The following is a 16,529-nucleotide window of genomic DNA, read 5'->3' as shown; positions in this document are numbered from 1 at the left end:
CTGCACAAACCATCCTTAAAAACAGCATTTATCTGCAATAGAAAGCTTTTGTAACATTATACACTACCGTTCAAAAGTTTGGAGTCAGTAAGATTTTTTTTTTTTTTGTAAAGAAAGTAATTCTTTTATTAAGCAAGGATGCAATACATCAATCAAAAGTGGCAGTAAAGACAATTATAACTTACAAAAGCTTTCTTTTTCAGATAAATCTCTTTTGAGCTTTCTATTCATCAAAGAATCCTGAAACATTGATTTTCAACATTGGTAATAATCAGAAATGTTTCTTGAGCAGCAAATCACATCAGCATATTATTCCCTTGGGTAGACTGCATGTTTTCTTGAGTAACTGGATGTTGGACTCATGAACAATAAAGGGTTAAAAACAGACTGAGACTGACAAGGTAATTAGACACAGCTGGATGCAATCAGGGACCCGGCAGCGACTACAGAAGATATTGGATAAAAAAAAAATTGTCAACTTGTTTTCTTACTGATTTTTAAAAACTGATTTTGTATTTTTTTTTTTCAAACTGAATCGTAGGCCTCATTGATCTGAGCTTATGCACCTCAGTTTTTGAGTAAAAAAAAAAGCATTATTTGTAAATAAATTAGCAAATATTAATTACAATCTGGGGGTAAAAATACACTGTTTATCACACTAGTCTACATTAATGTTTAATCAGGAAGTTTGAATTGAAATTCTTCTGTTTTGCTTCTGGTGTGCTGGTCAAAAATGACCAGCCATTAAAAATGAGACTGAAAATAAGAGAAAAATGTAGTTTTCAGGAGCATGTTCATCATGTTCACTTTACATATGTACATGTGTGAATGCAAACATACAGCCCTTGGGTCCTGTGCATGTGTAGATACACACTCTACCAAAACACACACACACACACACACACACACACACACACACACACACACACACACAAACTGCAGTTTGACAAATGTAATGACTAAAAGTTGACAAAAATGACCAAAATGTGACTAAGAATAATAAGCATTTTTGTCTGAAGATGAAGACTAAAGGTCCTTGCACAGTCCGAAATTTTCGTATATGTTTTTTCGTATTAGTCATTCGATAGCTCTGAACTGTCAAAGCACCATCTGCTTGCTACAGATGCAAAAAAACAGTAGCACCTCACTGCAGTACACAAGATCCAGGGGGCGGAGTTGGATCCAGATTTAAGGGGTCTAGATGGGTAGGTTTAGGGATCAGGGGGTGGAGATGGGTAGGTTTAGGTATGTAAGGTGGGATCCAGATCCAACTCCTCCCCTTGGATTTCGTGTTCTGCAGTGAGGACCATCTCCAAAAAACGCAGAAAATTGAACATGATCCGATTTTTTTTATGACGGACGGAAGTTTCAGAGGCAGTGTGTAAACGTGATTGACAAAACGTGAGGTCGTATTTATTTTTTAAAATGCGCAAATTTCAGACATTAATTTTAGACTCCTTAAGACAGGGGTGCTCAATCCTCCTCCAGCCGATCGACTGTCCTGCACAGTTCATCTCCAACCCTAATCAAACACACCTGAAGCAACCAATTAATGTCTTCAGGATCACTTGAAAATTAAAGGCAGGTGTGTTTGATTAGGGTTGGAGATGAACTGTGCAGGGGTGCGTTTCCCGAAAGCATCGTTGGCCAACTATGGTCGCAAGTTCATCGCAATGTCCATTGAACTCTATTGGTAACGAGGGAACTTGCGACCATAGTTGGCTAACGATGCTTTCGGGAAACGCACCCCAGGACAGTCGATCGGCAGGAGCAGGATTGGGCACCCCTACCTTAAAGGCAGACATACACTGTGCGATGTCTGTGCGATTTCAGCAAGGTACCTCACTGAACGAGTAGATCGCATGCGATGTAAAGCCAAAGCTCAGGATTTCTCGAGAGAGAGAAGTCGCACCTCATAAGCAAACTTATTACAAGTCACTTCGATGTCATGTGTCTTTACGGGATTTTTACGGGTTGTGTGTGAACGCACTCTGATTCCGGAAAATCAGTGTGAATGAACCAAAATCAAACGAACCCGGGTCAAATCCCAGGTCACTTTATCTGTGTATTTTTCGGAATCTCTGTGTGAAAGGGGCTTGAGTGAAATAACACTGATAAAATAGTGTCACGTTCTCTGACATGTGATCTCAATCGAAGCGATCGTACAGAGATGGTATTAGGGCAGGGGTGTCCAAACTCGGTCCTGGAGGGCCACTGTCCTGCAGAGTTTAGCTCCAACCCCAATTAAACACACCTGAACCAGATAATCAAGGTCTTACTAGCCCTTGATTATCTGGTTCAGGTGTGTTTAATTGGGGTTGGAGCTAAACTCTTCAGGACAGTGGCCCTCCAGGAGCAGGATTGGACATCCCTGTATTAGGGTGACCAAACGTCCTGTTTTCCTAGGACATGTCCTGTTTTCACGTCCTGTCCTTGCCGTCCTGGCTGTTTTTTATAAAGTGATGAAAATGTCCTGGTTTTCATTATTTTTCATTGGGCCATTAAATTGACCGGCACTAGAGCAATCTACACCTGCGGCGCTGCATGTGACGTAATCCCTAAGAGGCAATGAGCGAGCAGACAGCTGTACGAGCACTTCTGCCTGCAACATGCCGAAGTGCAAATGCACATTTACCAATGAGTTACAGAAGAAATTCCCCACTTAAAGCTAAACTTTTTTTTTATAGTATTCTATTGTTGCGGGCCAAACATTGAATGGAAAGGATATATTACTTTATGTATTAAAGTACAATAACATAGTTGCAAGGTTGTGAAAGCATTTGTCAAGTATTTTTTGATGCATTCACCCCCAACCATGCCCCCACCCCTTAGCCATGCCTCCCCAAACCACGCCCCCACCCATCAACCACACCCCATCCTCTTTTCTGAAAACTAAAATATGGACAGATTTGTTCAAAGAAAAGCTCCAGATCCTTCTGTACCGTCTACTTCCTCATGCTGCAGTCCAGAGCAGGCCGCTGAAAGCAGCACTAAGAAGAAGAAAAGACAGTATATCGACAATTACTTTTCATATGGCTTTATCTTTATCTGAGATCCATCATGTCCTCTTCCTCTGTGTCTGGTATGTGTGGAAAAATTGTTGAATGAATCAGTGGTTCCTAGCAAACTGAAACGGTATCTGACAAAAAAAATCACCCATCTCTAGTGAGCAAGGATGCAGAATATTTTATTCGACTGAAAATGCAACACGAAAAACAAGAGGGAATTATGATGAAGAGTACAAAGGTGTCTGGGAAAGCTTTAAAGGCAAGCTATCTTGTGGCTGAAATAGTAGATAAATAAAAAAAAAAAACACGATCGCTGAGACTGTAAAAAAGCTGAACTATATTTTGATGTTCAATATTTTTCTTAAATAGATCTTATTCTTAAATGTATTAAAATTCTTAATTTTACTAAAAAAATATTTAGCCGTAAATAACCTAATAAACCGTAACCTAATAAACCGTAAATAACCTAATAAAACGTTCTTTTGTTGAAAAGGGCCAACTTGATTTTTTTTGTTTCCCTTGTGCAACGCACACTCAAACAGCAAACTCCCTGGGCTTATCACCCAGCATCTGAAAGTCCTATAGGAGAGGTTCAACTTTTATTTTCCAGCTTAGACCTGTGCTGAGTTTGACTGGGTCCTTGATCCTTGGAGTTCATCAGGACTGGAAAGTTCAAAAGGCATGCCACTGCAAGTACAAGAACAACTCGCTGACCTAAGAGAAGATCGCAGTTTAAAAATGAAATTTCAAGACATGACTTTGGACAGTTTTTGGATTGTGGTGGGTGCCACAAAATGTAGAAACTTTTCTAAGGGTGCCATGACAGAAAAAAGGTTGGGAAACACTGGTACAAGGTATTGAATGTGGTCTTTCTTTAATCACGCACATTAACACCTGAGGAAATGGTGGCACAAACGGCTGGTGAAAGTGAATGTAAACACAAAAGCGGAATAGCGGAAACTAACGTTACCCAGCAGCGTACACAGTAAAACTTTTCATAATAAAAGTCCTTCTCGTATACTCTTATATAGCGAATTTAGAACAAAACATGTTACAAGAAAACCAGCATGAGTCAACACAGAGTCCTTTTTCATGGCTTTTATTAGGGCTGTGTGATAATAAATAATCACCAACACTTTGATCCACTTGGTATAGTTATATCAACCTAAAAACATCAAGAACATTCAGGTAAACAAAAATGCTTGAAACAGAGTTACTTCTTTGCTCTCTTACGGTTTTCTTAACATGGCTTGCTTAGTCACATTTCAGCATTCATACTAAACTTATTAAAAAAAAACAGCATGTCCACATTGCTTGGTTTCAGAGATGTGTGTCGACATGTAACTACATTGCCTGAGGTGTTGTGAAGTCTTTCAGAGGGTGTGCTAGTGCCAAGCACACACAGATACTTTTACACCAGCTTGCTAAAGTGGGGAACAATTCCCCTCAAGAACAGTGTCTGTTAAATTCTGCTTCAACGATTGCTTAGTCAGAGGATTCAGAGGTTCATCTGTAATCTCCTAAAGAGGCTTCAATGCCATCACCTGGAACCTGTTATAGTTTCATAAAATTAAAATTGTACTATAAATAAAAATTAATTTTAATAAAACTGTTACATCTATAACTTATCTATAATGCTTTATTTATTAAAATAGTGTCAGCACTAGAAAAGGTGTGACAGAATATACAATAAAACATGTTTAATGTAAAATGATGTTAAAATAACTAATTAAAACTACTGAAATAACTTAAAACTTACCAATAGCAAGGTGTAGTCTGTGGCCGAAGCACTGAAGTCGGGGTCAATAATTTATTACCGCAGCTTTGATCATATTAGTTGCATTGTCCGTGGTAAAACACACTAGACGTGCCTGACTCAAATTCCCAGCAGAAAAAGCCTCTCCAGTCCCAGAACTGTGTTTTCCTGCTGCGCTTACTGGGAAAATATGCCATCTGTAAGCACCAACTTCTCATTTTAAAGTCTTTGGTCAATAAAATGAACTGTTAAACTAATGTACGGCTCTGTTGTCCTACTGGACCAGAGGTCTGTCGTACACGCTAAATGTTCAACATCTCTCAGTTCCAACATGACAGTCGCGAGTATACTCGTATATTTGGGGGATAGCAGTGTGGGAAACATAGGACAGAGAGGGAATGTTGTACCGTTTGTCTATAGTATTGATCAGGTGCACAAAAGCTGGTTTCCCGACTGTGGCGATCGGAAGCATACACTTTGCCAGATAGGGTGTTATGGCCTCTGATATCTCTATATGACACCGGGAGCTTGCAGGATATGGTGTTAGGCTTTCACAGCTTGATGCTGTTGTTGCTTAGGTTTGGGAATGAGGGTTGATTCACCTGTGCTTGAAGATTTTTCTGGCAAATATAGCTGATACTAATTGTTGTGCTTTGCTTTGAGGTGATTCTAAAGATCTGTAGTGTTTCCCCTTTGCTTTGCCACTCGAGATTTACATGTTTTACATATAACTTCAGTATGCATGTGTTCATCTCTTTTAAAACCAAAATGCTGCCATATCTTTGAGGTGCTTCTTCGTTTTGGCACTAAATCTTCGGGCCGGCTCATCTTATCAGATTATCTTGCCATGAGAGCATCACAGGATTGTTGATTGTCTTGTTTCATCATTCACACTTACATCCCAACCAGTGGTGGAAAGAGTACTAAACAATTGTACTCAAGTAAAAGTATTGCTACTTAAGAAATAATTTACTTGAGTTCAAGTAGAAGTAATGGAAAATAATAGGACTATGAATATGAGTAAATAAGTAGTTTGCTGAAAAACTACAAGTTACTAGCCTGGGTTTCCCCATACTGCCTTGCTCGCAGCGCGATTTTATTCACGCTGCGAGGCAGTCTGGACACCATGGACCAGATTTTCCCCTGAAAAAGGGAACCAATCACAGAACGGGGAGGGAGCAGCAAGACGATGACGACACCGAAGCAGTTTGTTTATATCTATGAATCCAACATGGCATCAGACTCGACCTTACCTTCTACCCTCATGTTTATCTTGCACAAACGGTAATATTCGCTAAACGCCATCGTGTACAAATAAATCTTTACCCATCGTCTTTTTCCTCGTCGAATTTCTGTCACTCTACATACGTCATCTGGTATAATTGAAGCGATTGGCTATGAGCTACATACAGGCGCATTTGATAGACATTCATAGCGCCCAATAAACGGCTCTGGGCATTCGTAAACCACGCCTCAAATACGAGAAAATGAACACGTGGTTCCCAGACCAAGTCTCAAATGAGACTTGGTCTGACGTTAGCCAGGCTAACAAGTTACTATGTTACAAAGTACTTTAGTATATGTTTCGATTCCAAAATGAGGTGCGTTAAGCACTCATGTAATTTCGGTTTCATTCATACTGGAGGAATATTTCCTTATAGGAAACCCCTTATATGGACATCAGAAATCTACAGCTGAATAACATGCAGATAGAGACGCTTTGACTCATGAAACATGAAGACAATAAACAAGATTGCAATGTGTTCAAGCCATCTCAGGTATTTTCATCAGAATGATGTATATAATTGAAATGGAGTAAGAGGATGCTTAGGTAGCTATCTTAAAGCCAATGGGGCTGTTGGTAAGAACAGGTCCAGTCTAGTCACTCAGGTGTTCAGGTCTTTATTTTTCTTCCAATCAGGTATTGTGTGTGTGTATGTAGGGGTGTGTGGTTTCTACAAGGAACAGAAATACAATGTTTTAGTTTACAATAAACAAACATTAAATTCACAGGAAATAAAGTAATTTAAACAATACATGAGGCCATCTACTCATACTATAAATCTCAAATACACATCTAAATAACTAAAGAACATGCCTAAGCAGGGAATACAGCAAAATAAAAACATTTAGGACAAACTTAAGAAATACAGAATAATATTTAAGTGTCAAATAAAGACACTTACATGGTCAATTACGCACACACAGGAAAAAACAAAGAAAGGAGAAAGAACTCAGTCCTCTGCACAGTGCATCCATGTGCACCAGAAGGAAGGTGCTATGGGCACAGGTGCAGTTTATAAAGCCTGATAGTGTCCTAATTGGCTTGAGATCAGGTGGGTGGAGTTAGAAGTTAATAGGAAAATTAACAAGCTAAGAGGGGTGTGGCATATGCTTTGTGGCACAACTTCTCAATAATGTAACCGACAGCTCGTATCAGAGTATAGACTTTTTTTATAAAATTATATAATTTTCTTTCTCATTCTGTGTTAAGAAGTAACATGGCACCACAGAAGCAAGTTATTTCAAACACGACTGACGTGTATATACAGTGATTTTGGAGCAAAACATGATATTGATCTCACTATGCTAAGCAACCATACTGACGACAGGGATAGTCCAAGAGCGATATGGACATCAACTCATAATGTGTGTGAAGAGAATTTTAATTTAGTGCAAGTGAATGCAACAATAACGCATTAACAGTTAAACAGATTAACGGGCTCGTCTTGGTTGGTCCACTTCACCTTCTCTAATTTTACAACTGTCAGCATAGATAATACTTTGAAATGAATCATGTCTATGAGCTCTTTCACATGCTCTTTGACCGTTTGCATAATGAGGTTCTAAACATGTACTTCACATGCTTATGTCCTGCTATTACCGTAATTATTAACGTTTCCTTAGCTACTGGGCACATCCCTTTGGCCCTTAAGACAGCCGCTATACACCAGTTCTGAAAAAGCCTAGCTCTGATCCTGAAGATTTATCTACCTATAGGCCTATTGCCAATCTACCTTTTCTGGCTAAGGTCCTCGAACGGGTCGTTGTTGGCCAGCTACAGCAATATCTGTACAAATATTTATGTCTTGATGTTGTTTCTACATTATTTTGGAGATTTAATGTGAAAGTATTAGAATATCAAAATATATAAAAAACTTTTTTGTTTATCGCAATTACCAGAAAATGACCAAAAATCCTCCTAAAATTATTAATTTATTTTTAAATCGGTTGACAGCACTTATACTCTGCTCTTTTTTGTATTTTTGGAAAGTGTCCGATAACATATGATTCATTATAGAGATTTGTGTTCTTGTCCAACAGCTGTAAGTCAGTAAAGGACAATGGCTTCTGTTGAACAGCATGATAACACACTAGATGAGCTGGAAAACAAAAAACTAAAAGAAGGTAATAGTGATAAAAGAAAAAAATATCAGAAATGTTAAAGTTGTGATTTAAGCAATGTAATTAATCTCTCTATCTCTATTCCAGGCCAGATGAGCAGCAATGCTCACACTGGATTCAGTGTTGATGTGCAAGCTGAAACAGGAGCAACTGTAAATGCTCCTGCATTTATTGGAAACACCTTCACAGCCCCAGTGACCATCAACTTAAACACTGCAGGACATGGTAATATATGACTACCGTAAATCCTCTAATATAGGCCCGGGCCTTTATTTTACTCAAGCGCATCGCGGCCCAGGCCTTTATTGGAAGGAGGCCAGAATTAGAGACAGGCCTTTATTTCTATTTGAGCAAAACGGACTACCAGTAGAATGAATAAAAACGAGATTTTGTGTCTATTTTAACCTATAAAATACTAGGTTAATTTATTGAAAACGTACAGTTAGTTACCATATAACATTATGGTATGCATCGAACATTAACAACAAATAAATATAATATAAATTATATTTTTTGTGAAAAGCAATGATTCATTTTGAAACAGTATTTGTTCCAGCAGTAGTAGCTCCACAACAGCGCGCATCTGTGCATTCATTCATTCATTCATTCACACACTAGAAACGCGTGTCTTTTTGCGTGTAACTTACAGATACTATTGCGATTAGAACAAAACAAATAGAACTGACCTATTTCTCAGCTGGATCCGTTGCTCCTCGAAATAATACTTCCAAGCACTTCTGAGGTAAATTTTCCAGGATTATTATTACTTAGATAGATGTGTGTTATCCAGCTGATTGTGGGCGTTCACAGGTTTGCGTGGATCGCCTCAGATTATTTGCGTTTGAATAGCGCGCGCTCTCTGTAATTAAGATCAAAGTCAACAGAGTATGTTGAATCTCTTTTGCACTTAAGAAAAAAAGCGAGCCTATCGCGCTAGCACGATTGTCGATCCCAGGGGGTTAAAAAATAGATTTTCGCCAAAAATCCTCTTTGGCTCCGCAGCTGCCATGGTAAACAACATTAGCCTACCGGTGAATGAAGTCTCACGTGCGAGTCAAGGGCGAAGTGATTGACATCATAGATATCATATCTATGATTGACATGACCAGGCTACCGTAGCTATGGCTTGGATTCATTAGCAAACATTGCCCCCCTGTGGTATTTGCATGTTACTATCACAAGCATAATGTTGTGGCCTGCCCAGAAAAACGTTGGTTCTAATAATAGCCCCGGCCACTATTAGAGACCGGTCTTTATTTACCTCCGCCGACAGCGAGACCGGCCAATGTTAGAGACCCGGCCGCTAATGGAATACAGGCCAATATTAGAGTATTTACGGTATAATACAGTTCATATAATAAAAATATAATATAATAAATTGTAATGTTTAAAAAGACACAATAACTGTGTTTTCTGAGACACACTGCTTATTAACAATCATAAATGAAATAATGCTCATTAGTTGTGAATCCTATTCTTAAGGAAGTTTAGTGTGTAGCCATATTGTTCAGAAATGCTTTAGGTACTTGTCACTTTATTCTTCTGTGTAATTGTAACTATTGTCTCTTTCCTTTCTATAAATGTACTCATTTTCTCTTTCCTTACAGAGCAAAAAAAAAACTTAGCGACGGAGACACCAGAGAAACAACAAGGTGCAACCATCATTTCTTCATTATAGAGGTCTTAAATGATTTAGACATGATTGATGTTTTTATGAATTCAGAGAAATTTCATGTAGCTTTTCAGTTGCAGAACTATTTTTGATAAAGTTGTGGGGCACAGCAAATGTGAATGTGTGTGTGTGTGTGTGTGTCATCTTCATTTATAGCTGTTTTACAGCTGTGCATTTCCTGGAAAATAATTGCACACCTTAGAAAGTTTGTCAGCCAATCAGAATCAAGCATTCAACAGCCTCCGTAGTGCAATTACATTTAAAGAACATGCATTTAATTAACATTTGTAGTTACAGTTAACTTTTAGCCCTAACTGTAGCCCAACCCTTGACCCAAAAGCTAACTCTGACCCCAATAATCCTAACCCTTAACCAAACCCATCACTCTGTGAAATGTGGGAATCATCCAGAAACAAGTGTAGTCACACAGTAAATCCATAGTCTTGTATTAAATGTTAGTACATGGTAAAGGCACCTAATAAAAAGTGTGACCTTTTTTCCTGTAATTTAATTTGCTTACATTATTTTTAAAACAGAGGATTTGCAGAGGTTTTTGAAAAACCACAAAGCCAACATGCAGAAGAAAGCAAAATATATATTTGAGGACAAAGAGGCAGATCTCAAAGCTGTTTACACAGAACTGTTCATCACAGAGGGAGATATGGCAGATGTCAATCAGGAACATGAGTTTCATAAGATTGATAATGCTTTCAAGAACAAACAAACACAGGACAAACCAATCAAATGCAATGATATATTTACTGAATTGAAGAATGAGGAAAGGATTGTGCTGACAAAGGGCATCGCTGGCGTTGGAAAAACTGTCTCTGTGCAGAAGTTCATCCTGGACTGGGCAGAAGGAAAAGCCAATCAGAATATAGACTGTGTGTTCCTGCTTCCATTCAGAGAGATTAACTTGATGGATAATGAAAAGTTTAGTCTCCATAAGCTTCTGCTGGAATTTTATCCTGAACTGGAGGACCTGAAGGACCTGGAGAAATTAAAGTTATATAAGGAATGCAAGCTAGCATTTATATTTGATGGACTTGACGAGAGTCAGTTGCCTTTACATTTTAAAAATAGATCATTAAAGACTGTTGAGAAAGAATCATCTGTAGACGTGCTGTTTACAAGTCTGGTCAAAGGGACTCTGCTTCCGCCAGCTCTCGTCTGGGTGACCTCACGACCAGCAGCAGCCAATCAGATCCCTCCTCGGTATGTGGGTTTGTTCACAGAGGTGCGAGGATTCACTGATCAGCAGAAGGAGGAATACTTCAGAAAGAGAATCACAGATGAGAGTGTGGCCTCCAGGATCATTTCGCACATTAAGACGTCTCGTAGTCTCTACATCATGTGCCACATTCCCGTGTTCTGCTGGATCACAGCCACAGTCCTTCAGGATATCCTCATAGAGAACAATGCAGAGAACATCAGCACAACACTAACTGAAATGTACATTAACTTCCTGCAGATACAGATGAACATGAAGAGCCAGAAGTACGATGAAGAAGAAGAGAGAGATTTTAAAACACTCTTACAATCAAATAGAGATATGATATTAAAGTTGGCCAAGCTAGCATTTGAACAGCTGAAGAAGGAAAATGTTGTGTTCTATGAGGAACATCTGAAATCATGTGGTATTGATGTGAGTAAAAAGACAGAGCAGAAACAAACAGAGTTCACAGGAATGATCGCTGAGATCTTTAAGAAGGAAGACGGACTTCGTGAGTCAAAGGTCTTCTGCTTTGTGCATCTGAGTGTTCAAGAGTTTCTTGCTGCAGTGCATGTGTTCCTCTGTTACCTGAACAAGAACATGCAGGAGCTTCAGTTTTTCTTTGATGAGCCCGAAGAAGATATCACATTACATGAGCTACTGGAAGAAGCTATTGATAAAGCCATGGAGAGTAAGAGAGGACATCTGGACCTCTTCCTACGGTTTCTGATGGGCATTTCACTGGAATCCAGTCAGAAACTGCTCAAAGGCCTGCTCACAGACACTGAAGACACCACAGAGAGCAACGGACAAACAACTGAATACATTAAAGAAAGACTACACCGGGACATCTCAGATGAAGCTTCAGTCAACCTATTTTACTGCTTACTTGAGCTCAAAGATAATTCATTATATGAGGAAATCCAGAGATACCTCGGTCCAGATGATCATTCAGGAAGAGAACTCTCCTCTTCGATGTGCACAGTGTTGGCCTATACACTGCTGATGTCAGAGAAGGTGCTGGACGAGCTCAACCCAAAGAGGTTCACTTCATCACCAGCAGGCTACGAGAGACTCGTTCCAGCTGTGAGATGCTGCAGAAAAGCCCTGTGAGTAATTACACAATTTCACAACAATTAAAAGTTAACATACAGTTGGAAATATCTTGTTGTTCACACTGTCAACTCAACATACTCAGGTTTTACTTTCCCATTCGCTGATTCACTGTGTTCAAAAATGTGTATGAAAAGGTGTCTCATAACTATGGCTTGCACATTCTTTCCCCTGTGTGAACTGTAGTATGAATTAACCAGTGGTGTTTTCTCTAAACAGACGAGGTTGTGCCTCCTAAAGAAATATAATGAAAAAATAATCAACAGCAAAACTCTCAGGGTTCCCAGAGACCACCTTCCTTTGTGTGTTAGTTATCCCTAAACTCTTAAAAACCTTATTACCTTTTTTTTAACTTATTTGGAAATTAAACGTGTACCAGTCGCAATGAGACATTTCAAATGATACTATGTAAAATACTCAATGTTAATCATTCACATTAAACTATACATTTTCTTGGGTTAATTCAAGTGATCTGAGCAAGAAAGAGAGGGGGTGAGAGAAGGGGGAATGAAATGTAGATTAGGATGACTCGGAGGTGAGACTTTCGTCTCGATAGTGCACGAGGGCTAGTTCAAATGTTAATTTCCAGAGAGGTCCTTTGTTCTCTCAGGGTCTGGTCGCTCTTCAACCAGACTGGGGTGCGTTTCCCAAAAGCATTGTTAGCCAACTATGTTCGCAAGTTCCGTTGTTATCAGCATAGTTCAATGAGTCAGCGTTTCCCAAAACCATCGTTCTAACGAACATTCGCAAACAGCATCGCAAAGTTGTGTGGTTGGAACAACAGCTCTTGACCTGTGGTTAGAAGCAGTTTCTAGTTTGTATGACATGTACGACGCGCAGTGGAGGTTGCCTCCGCCGAAGTCCATTAATACCTGACAATGGACACCTCGAAGGGCATTAACCCTCTGTGGTCTGAGCTGTTTTCTGGCCCTGGATGTAAGAATTATGTAAGAATTTCTTACCTTACATCTTTCTTATCTTCAAATCATGTTCTTCTTCTTCTGAGGAAAATCCAATGTAAGCTCACGGTGCGCCTTTCAAACTTGACGAAAAGCAGAGACTTGTGAAGTGTTTTGGTGTTTTGTTTTTGAGGTAACGAGCGCGGTCGCGTTCCATGTGGAGATTTGCATGTGAATCTCTTTTGCGCTCGTGGGCGTGGTCGAATTAAAAATAATTAGGAAGCGTTTGAGAAGCTGGACATCTTGTTGGTTTTATACAAATTACTTAAACAGAGAATATTTGTTTTCAGTTTGAATCCGATCATTTAAAAGTACACACTTAAATGTTTATAAAGGTATATGGCTCATAAATGTGTGACAAGTATTCGCTGAGTTTTGTTTCAGTTTATAGACGTGCTCAAGAAAAAAAAGTTCACCGCGACGGAGAGGCAGAACGCACACCCTGTTTATTTTCTTTATTTTACAAAAGCACAATGTTTTGATTTGATTGTAAGTGGACACATAGGGTTAACCGCTTATACCATGTTCACTTGCCAAATAACACATTTTTTAAAACATTAGTTTATATTTTAATTAGATTTACAATCGAAATCTAAAGTTTTTACAAACAATAACTTGGTTTCGGAGATATTTATAGTCCGCTCAGCTCGTAGAACCCTTCAGTTTTGTTTTGATTCAATAAATTGTAAATGGATACTTTGACTGCCTGTTGCTATGGTTACTCACAGCTGATGTAGCCAGCGCATTTATTTATTAATTTCGAACGGTAAACAGTCAGTTTCACCAGAACTCCTTTACTATGTGTCCTCTATTACTTTTTAATGGACACCCTGCAGCCAATCAGAATCGAGTATTTACCCAGACCATTGTATAAGTGGACTTAATAAATCCTCATCTTGAGCAAAATAAGCAAGCTGACATTCAGTACAACCTGTGTCTTTTATTTAGAATACATACAAATGTCATTTACGTCTTTTAGTTTGTCAAGAGATTTAAAGCACCTTTTTTGAAGAGTGTGCATGTGCGAACGTGCTCTAGTATGTAAGAACGAGCCTATGACTGAGTCTGGAAATAAAGCAAAATAACTGAGAAAAATGAGAAATAGTCCTCAGATGTCATGTCTGTAATTTATAGCAAAACATCTAGCGTTAATTCGATCTCAAACAGATTCATTAAAAGAAGATATTACTCCACCATGTGCGTGACGTCATAAACCAACGTGGTTGAACGACCACTTTGCGACAATACAGTTTCGGGAAACAGTCGTGACTAGCTAGTTGATTTCTTCAACGATGCATCATACTATGGTAGTTAAGCAGCGAGTTACGTCGTTGTTCGGGAAACACACCCCTGTCCGGCATCTCCTAATTTCTCAATTCTTACTAGTTAATTACAATAATACACCCTGTTGGTGATGAAAGCATGCACAAGTTTCTCTAAACCAAGGGTTCTCAACTCTGGCCTTCAAGATCCACTTTCCTGTGGAGTTTAATTCCAACCCTGATCAGACTCACCTGCCTGCAACTTTCTAGTAATCCAGATGACCTTGATTAGCTTGTTCAGGTGTATTTGATAAGGGTTTGAGCTAAACTCTGCCAGAGAGTGGATCTCAAGGGCCTGAGTTGAGAACCCTTGTTATAAACCCTACATGAATAACACATTAATATTGCTGTTTGTTTTGTTCTCCACACAGGTTACATAGCTGTAATCTCACTGCTCAGTGTTGTGAGAGTTTGTCTTCAGTTCTTCAGTCCTCAAACACCGCCCTGAGAGAGCTGGACCTGAGTAACAATGACCTGCAGGATTCAGGAGTGAAGCTTCTTTCTGATGGACTGAAAAATCCAAACTGTCGGCTGCAGACACTGAGGTCTGAATTCAAATACTTACATTTGATTTTATTTTGCATTAATTATGTAAAAATCACTCTGCTAAGATTTATTCTGTATGCAATTACATTGTGCTTTTCTTATTCAGATGTCATATGTGTAATTTCACTGTTCAGTCTTGTGAGAGTTTGTCTTCAGTTTGACTTCAGTTACAACAGATTTTATAATGGGGATAAAGGAGAATTCATTTGTTACATGTTGTATGCTCTTGATTGCTGATTGTTCACTCAGCACACATTTCATTTGGATAAAAACTAAATCGTATTTGTAAATGAAAACATGAACTGTTAAGTGATTTATGTATAACGAGTGGTTCCCCACATTATTACAGGACATTTGCAGGTCAAGGAATTTAATGATCGCAAACATCCGAAGCGTTCGTCCTGAAAGTGCCTCAGACAGTGTGTGAATTGAATTAAATTCTCTTTCATGTCTTGCGCTTGAACGGACAAATTCACATAAAATTATATAAAACATCCATCTTAGCGAGCATCCTGGTAAACATACACTAATAATAATAATAATAATGTTTATTTTTTATATTGCCTTTCAAGAACCCAAGGTCGCTTCACAAAATAATATAAATAGTATACAGACAAAAGAAACAAGCAATCAGCTTAGTAGGTTATACCAAGCAAACAAACTGAAAAGCAGATAAAACAAGCAAACACTACAAATAATGAACATAAGTCAAAGATAACAAAAATATAAGCCTTTTTAGCAACATATAAATTTTGGCAAAACACAGTACTGTACTGTACTGTGCAAAAGTCTTAGGCATGTTAATTGCCTAATAGGCATGTTAATTGACCTGACCATTTATCAAAAGACCTGAGCGGTTGACCGGTTATCAAAGATCTGAGGACTGGTGTGATATGTTCATATTTTCTGGTTCTGCTCAGCGTTCTGTATGAGCTGACTCTGTCTTATGGCCTTTTTGGGAAGGCCAGTGAGGAGTCCATTACAATAATACACCCTGCTGGTGATGAAAGCATAAACAGGTTTCTTTAAACCAAGGGTTCTCAAGTCAGACCCTCAAGATCCACTTTCCTGCAGAGTTTAAATCCAACCCTGATCAGACTCACCTGCCTGCAACTTTCTAGTAATCCAGATGAACTTGATTAACTTGTTCAGGTGTATTTGATAAGGGTTTGAGCTAAACTCGGCCAGAGAGTGGATCTCAAGGGTATGAGTTGAGAACCCCTGTTATAAACCCTACATGAAAAACACATGAATATTGCTGTTTGTTTTGTTCTCCACACAGGTTACATAGCTGTAATCTCACTGTTCAAACTTGTGAGAGTTTGTCTTCAGTTCTTCAATCCTCAGACACCGCCCTGAGAGAGCTGGACCTGAGTAACAATGACCTGCAGGATTCAGGAGTGAAGCTTCTTTCTGATGGACTGACGAGTCCAAACTGTCAGCTGAAGACACTGAGGTCTGAATTCAAATACTTACATTTGATTTGATTTTGCATTAATTATGTAAAAATCATTCTGCTAAGATTTATTCTGTAT

General features: G+C 38.8%; 1 protein-coding gene across 3 annotated transcripts in view; it reads left to right on the top strand.

The window, feature by feature from the left end:
* The window catches only part of LOC311081602 (protein NLRC3-like), a 649,618-nt gene that overhangs the window by 621,301 nt on the left and 11,788 nt on the right, over window positions 1-16,529 (top strand). For 2 of the 3 annotated variants that reach the window (XM_084112152.1, XM_084112151.1), the window contains exons 2-7: window positions 8,089-8,172; window positions 8,257-8,394; window positions 9,777-9,821; window positions 10,378-12,163; window positions 14,820-14,993; window positions 16,277-16,450. In XM_084112152.1, coding sequence (XP_083968278.1) covers window positions 8,109-8,172; window positions 8,257-8,394; window positions 9,777-9,821; window positions 10,378-12,163; window positions 14,820-14,993; window positions 16,277-16,450 — 2,381 coding nt within the window. In that variant the 5' untranslated portion in view covers window positions 8,089-8,108. The remainder of the gene's footprint in view (window positions 1-8,088; window positions 8,173-8,256; window positions 8,395-9,776; window positions 9,822-10,377; window positions 12,164-14,819; window positions 14,994-16,276; window positions 16,451-16,529) is intronic. The other variant, XM_084112153.1, reaches the window with a different exon arrangement.

Source organism: Abramis brama (genome assembly GCF_963993115.1).
Source record: "Abramis brama genome assembly, chromosome: 4".
Classification (NCBI taxonomy): Eukaryota; Metazoa; Chordata; class Actinopteri; order Cypriniformes; family Leuciscidae; genus Abramis; species Abramis brama.
Note: the sequence above shows the minus strand (reverse complement) of the source record. Positions and strands in the feature narration are given on the sequence as shown.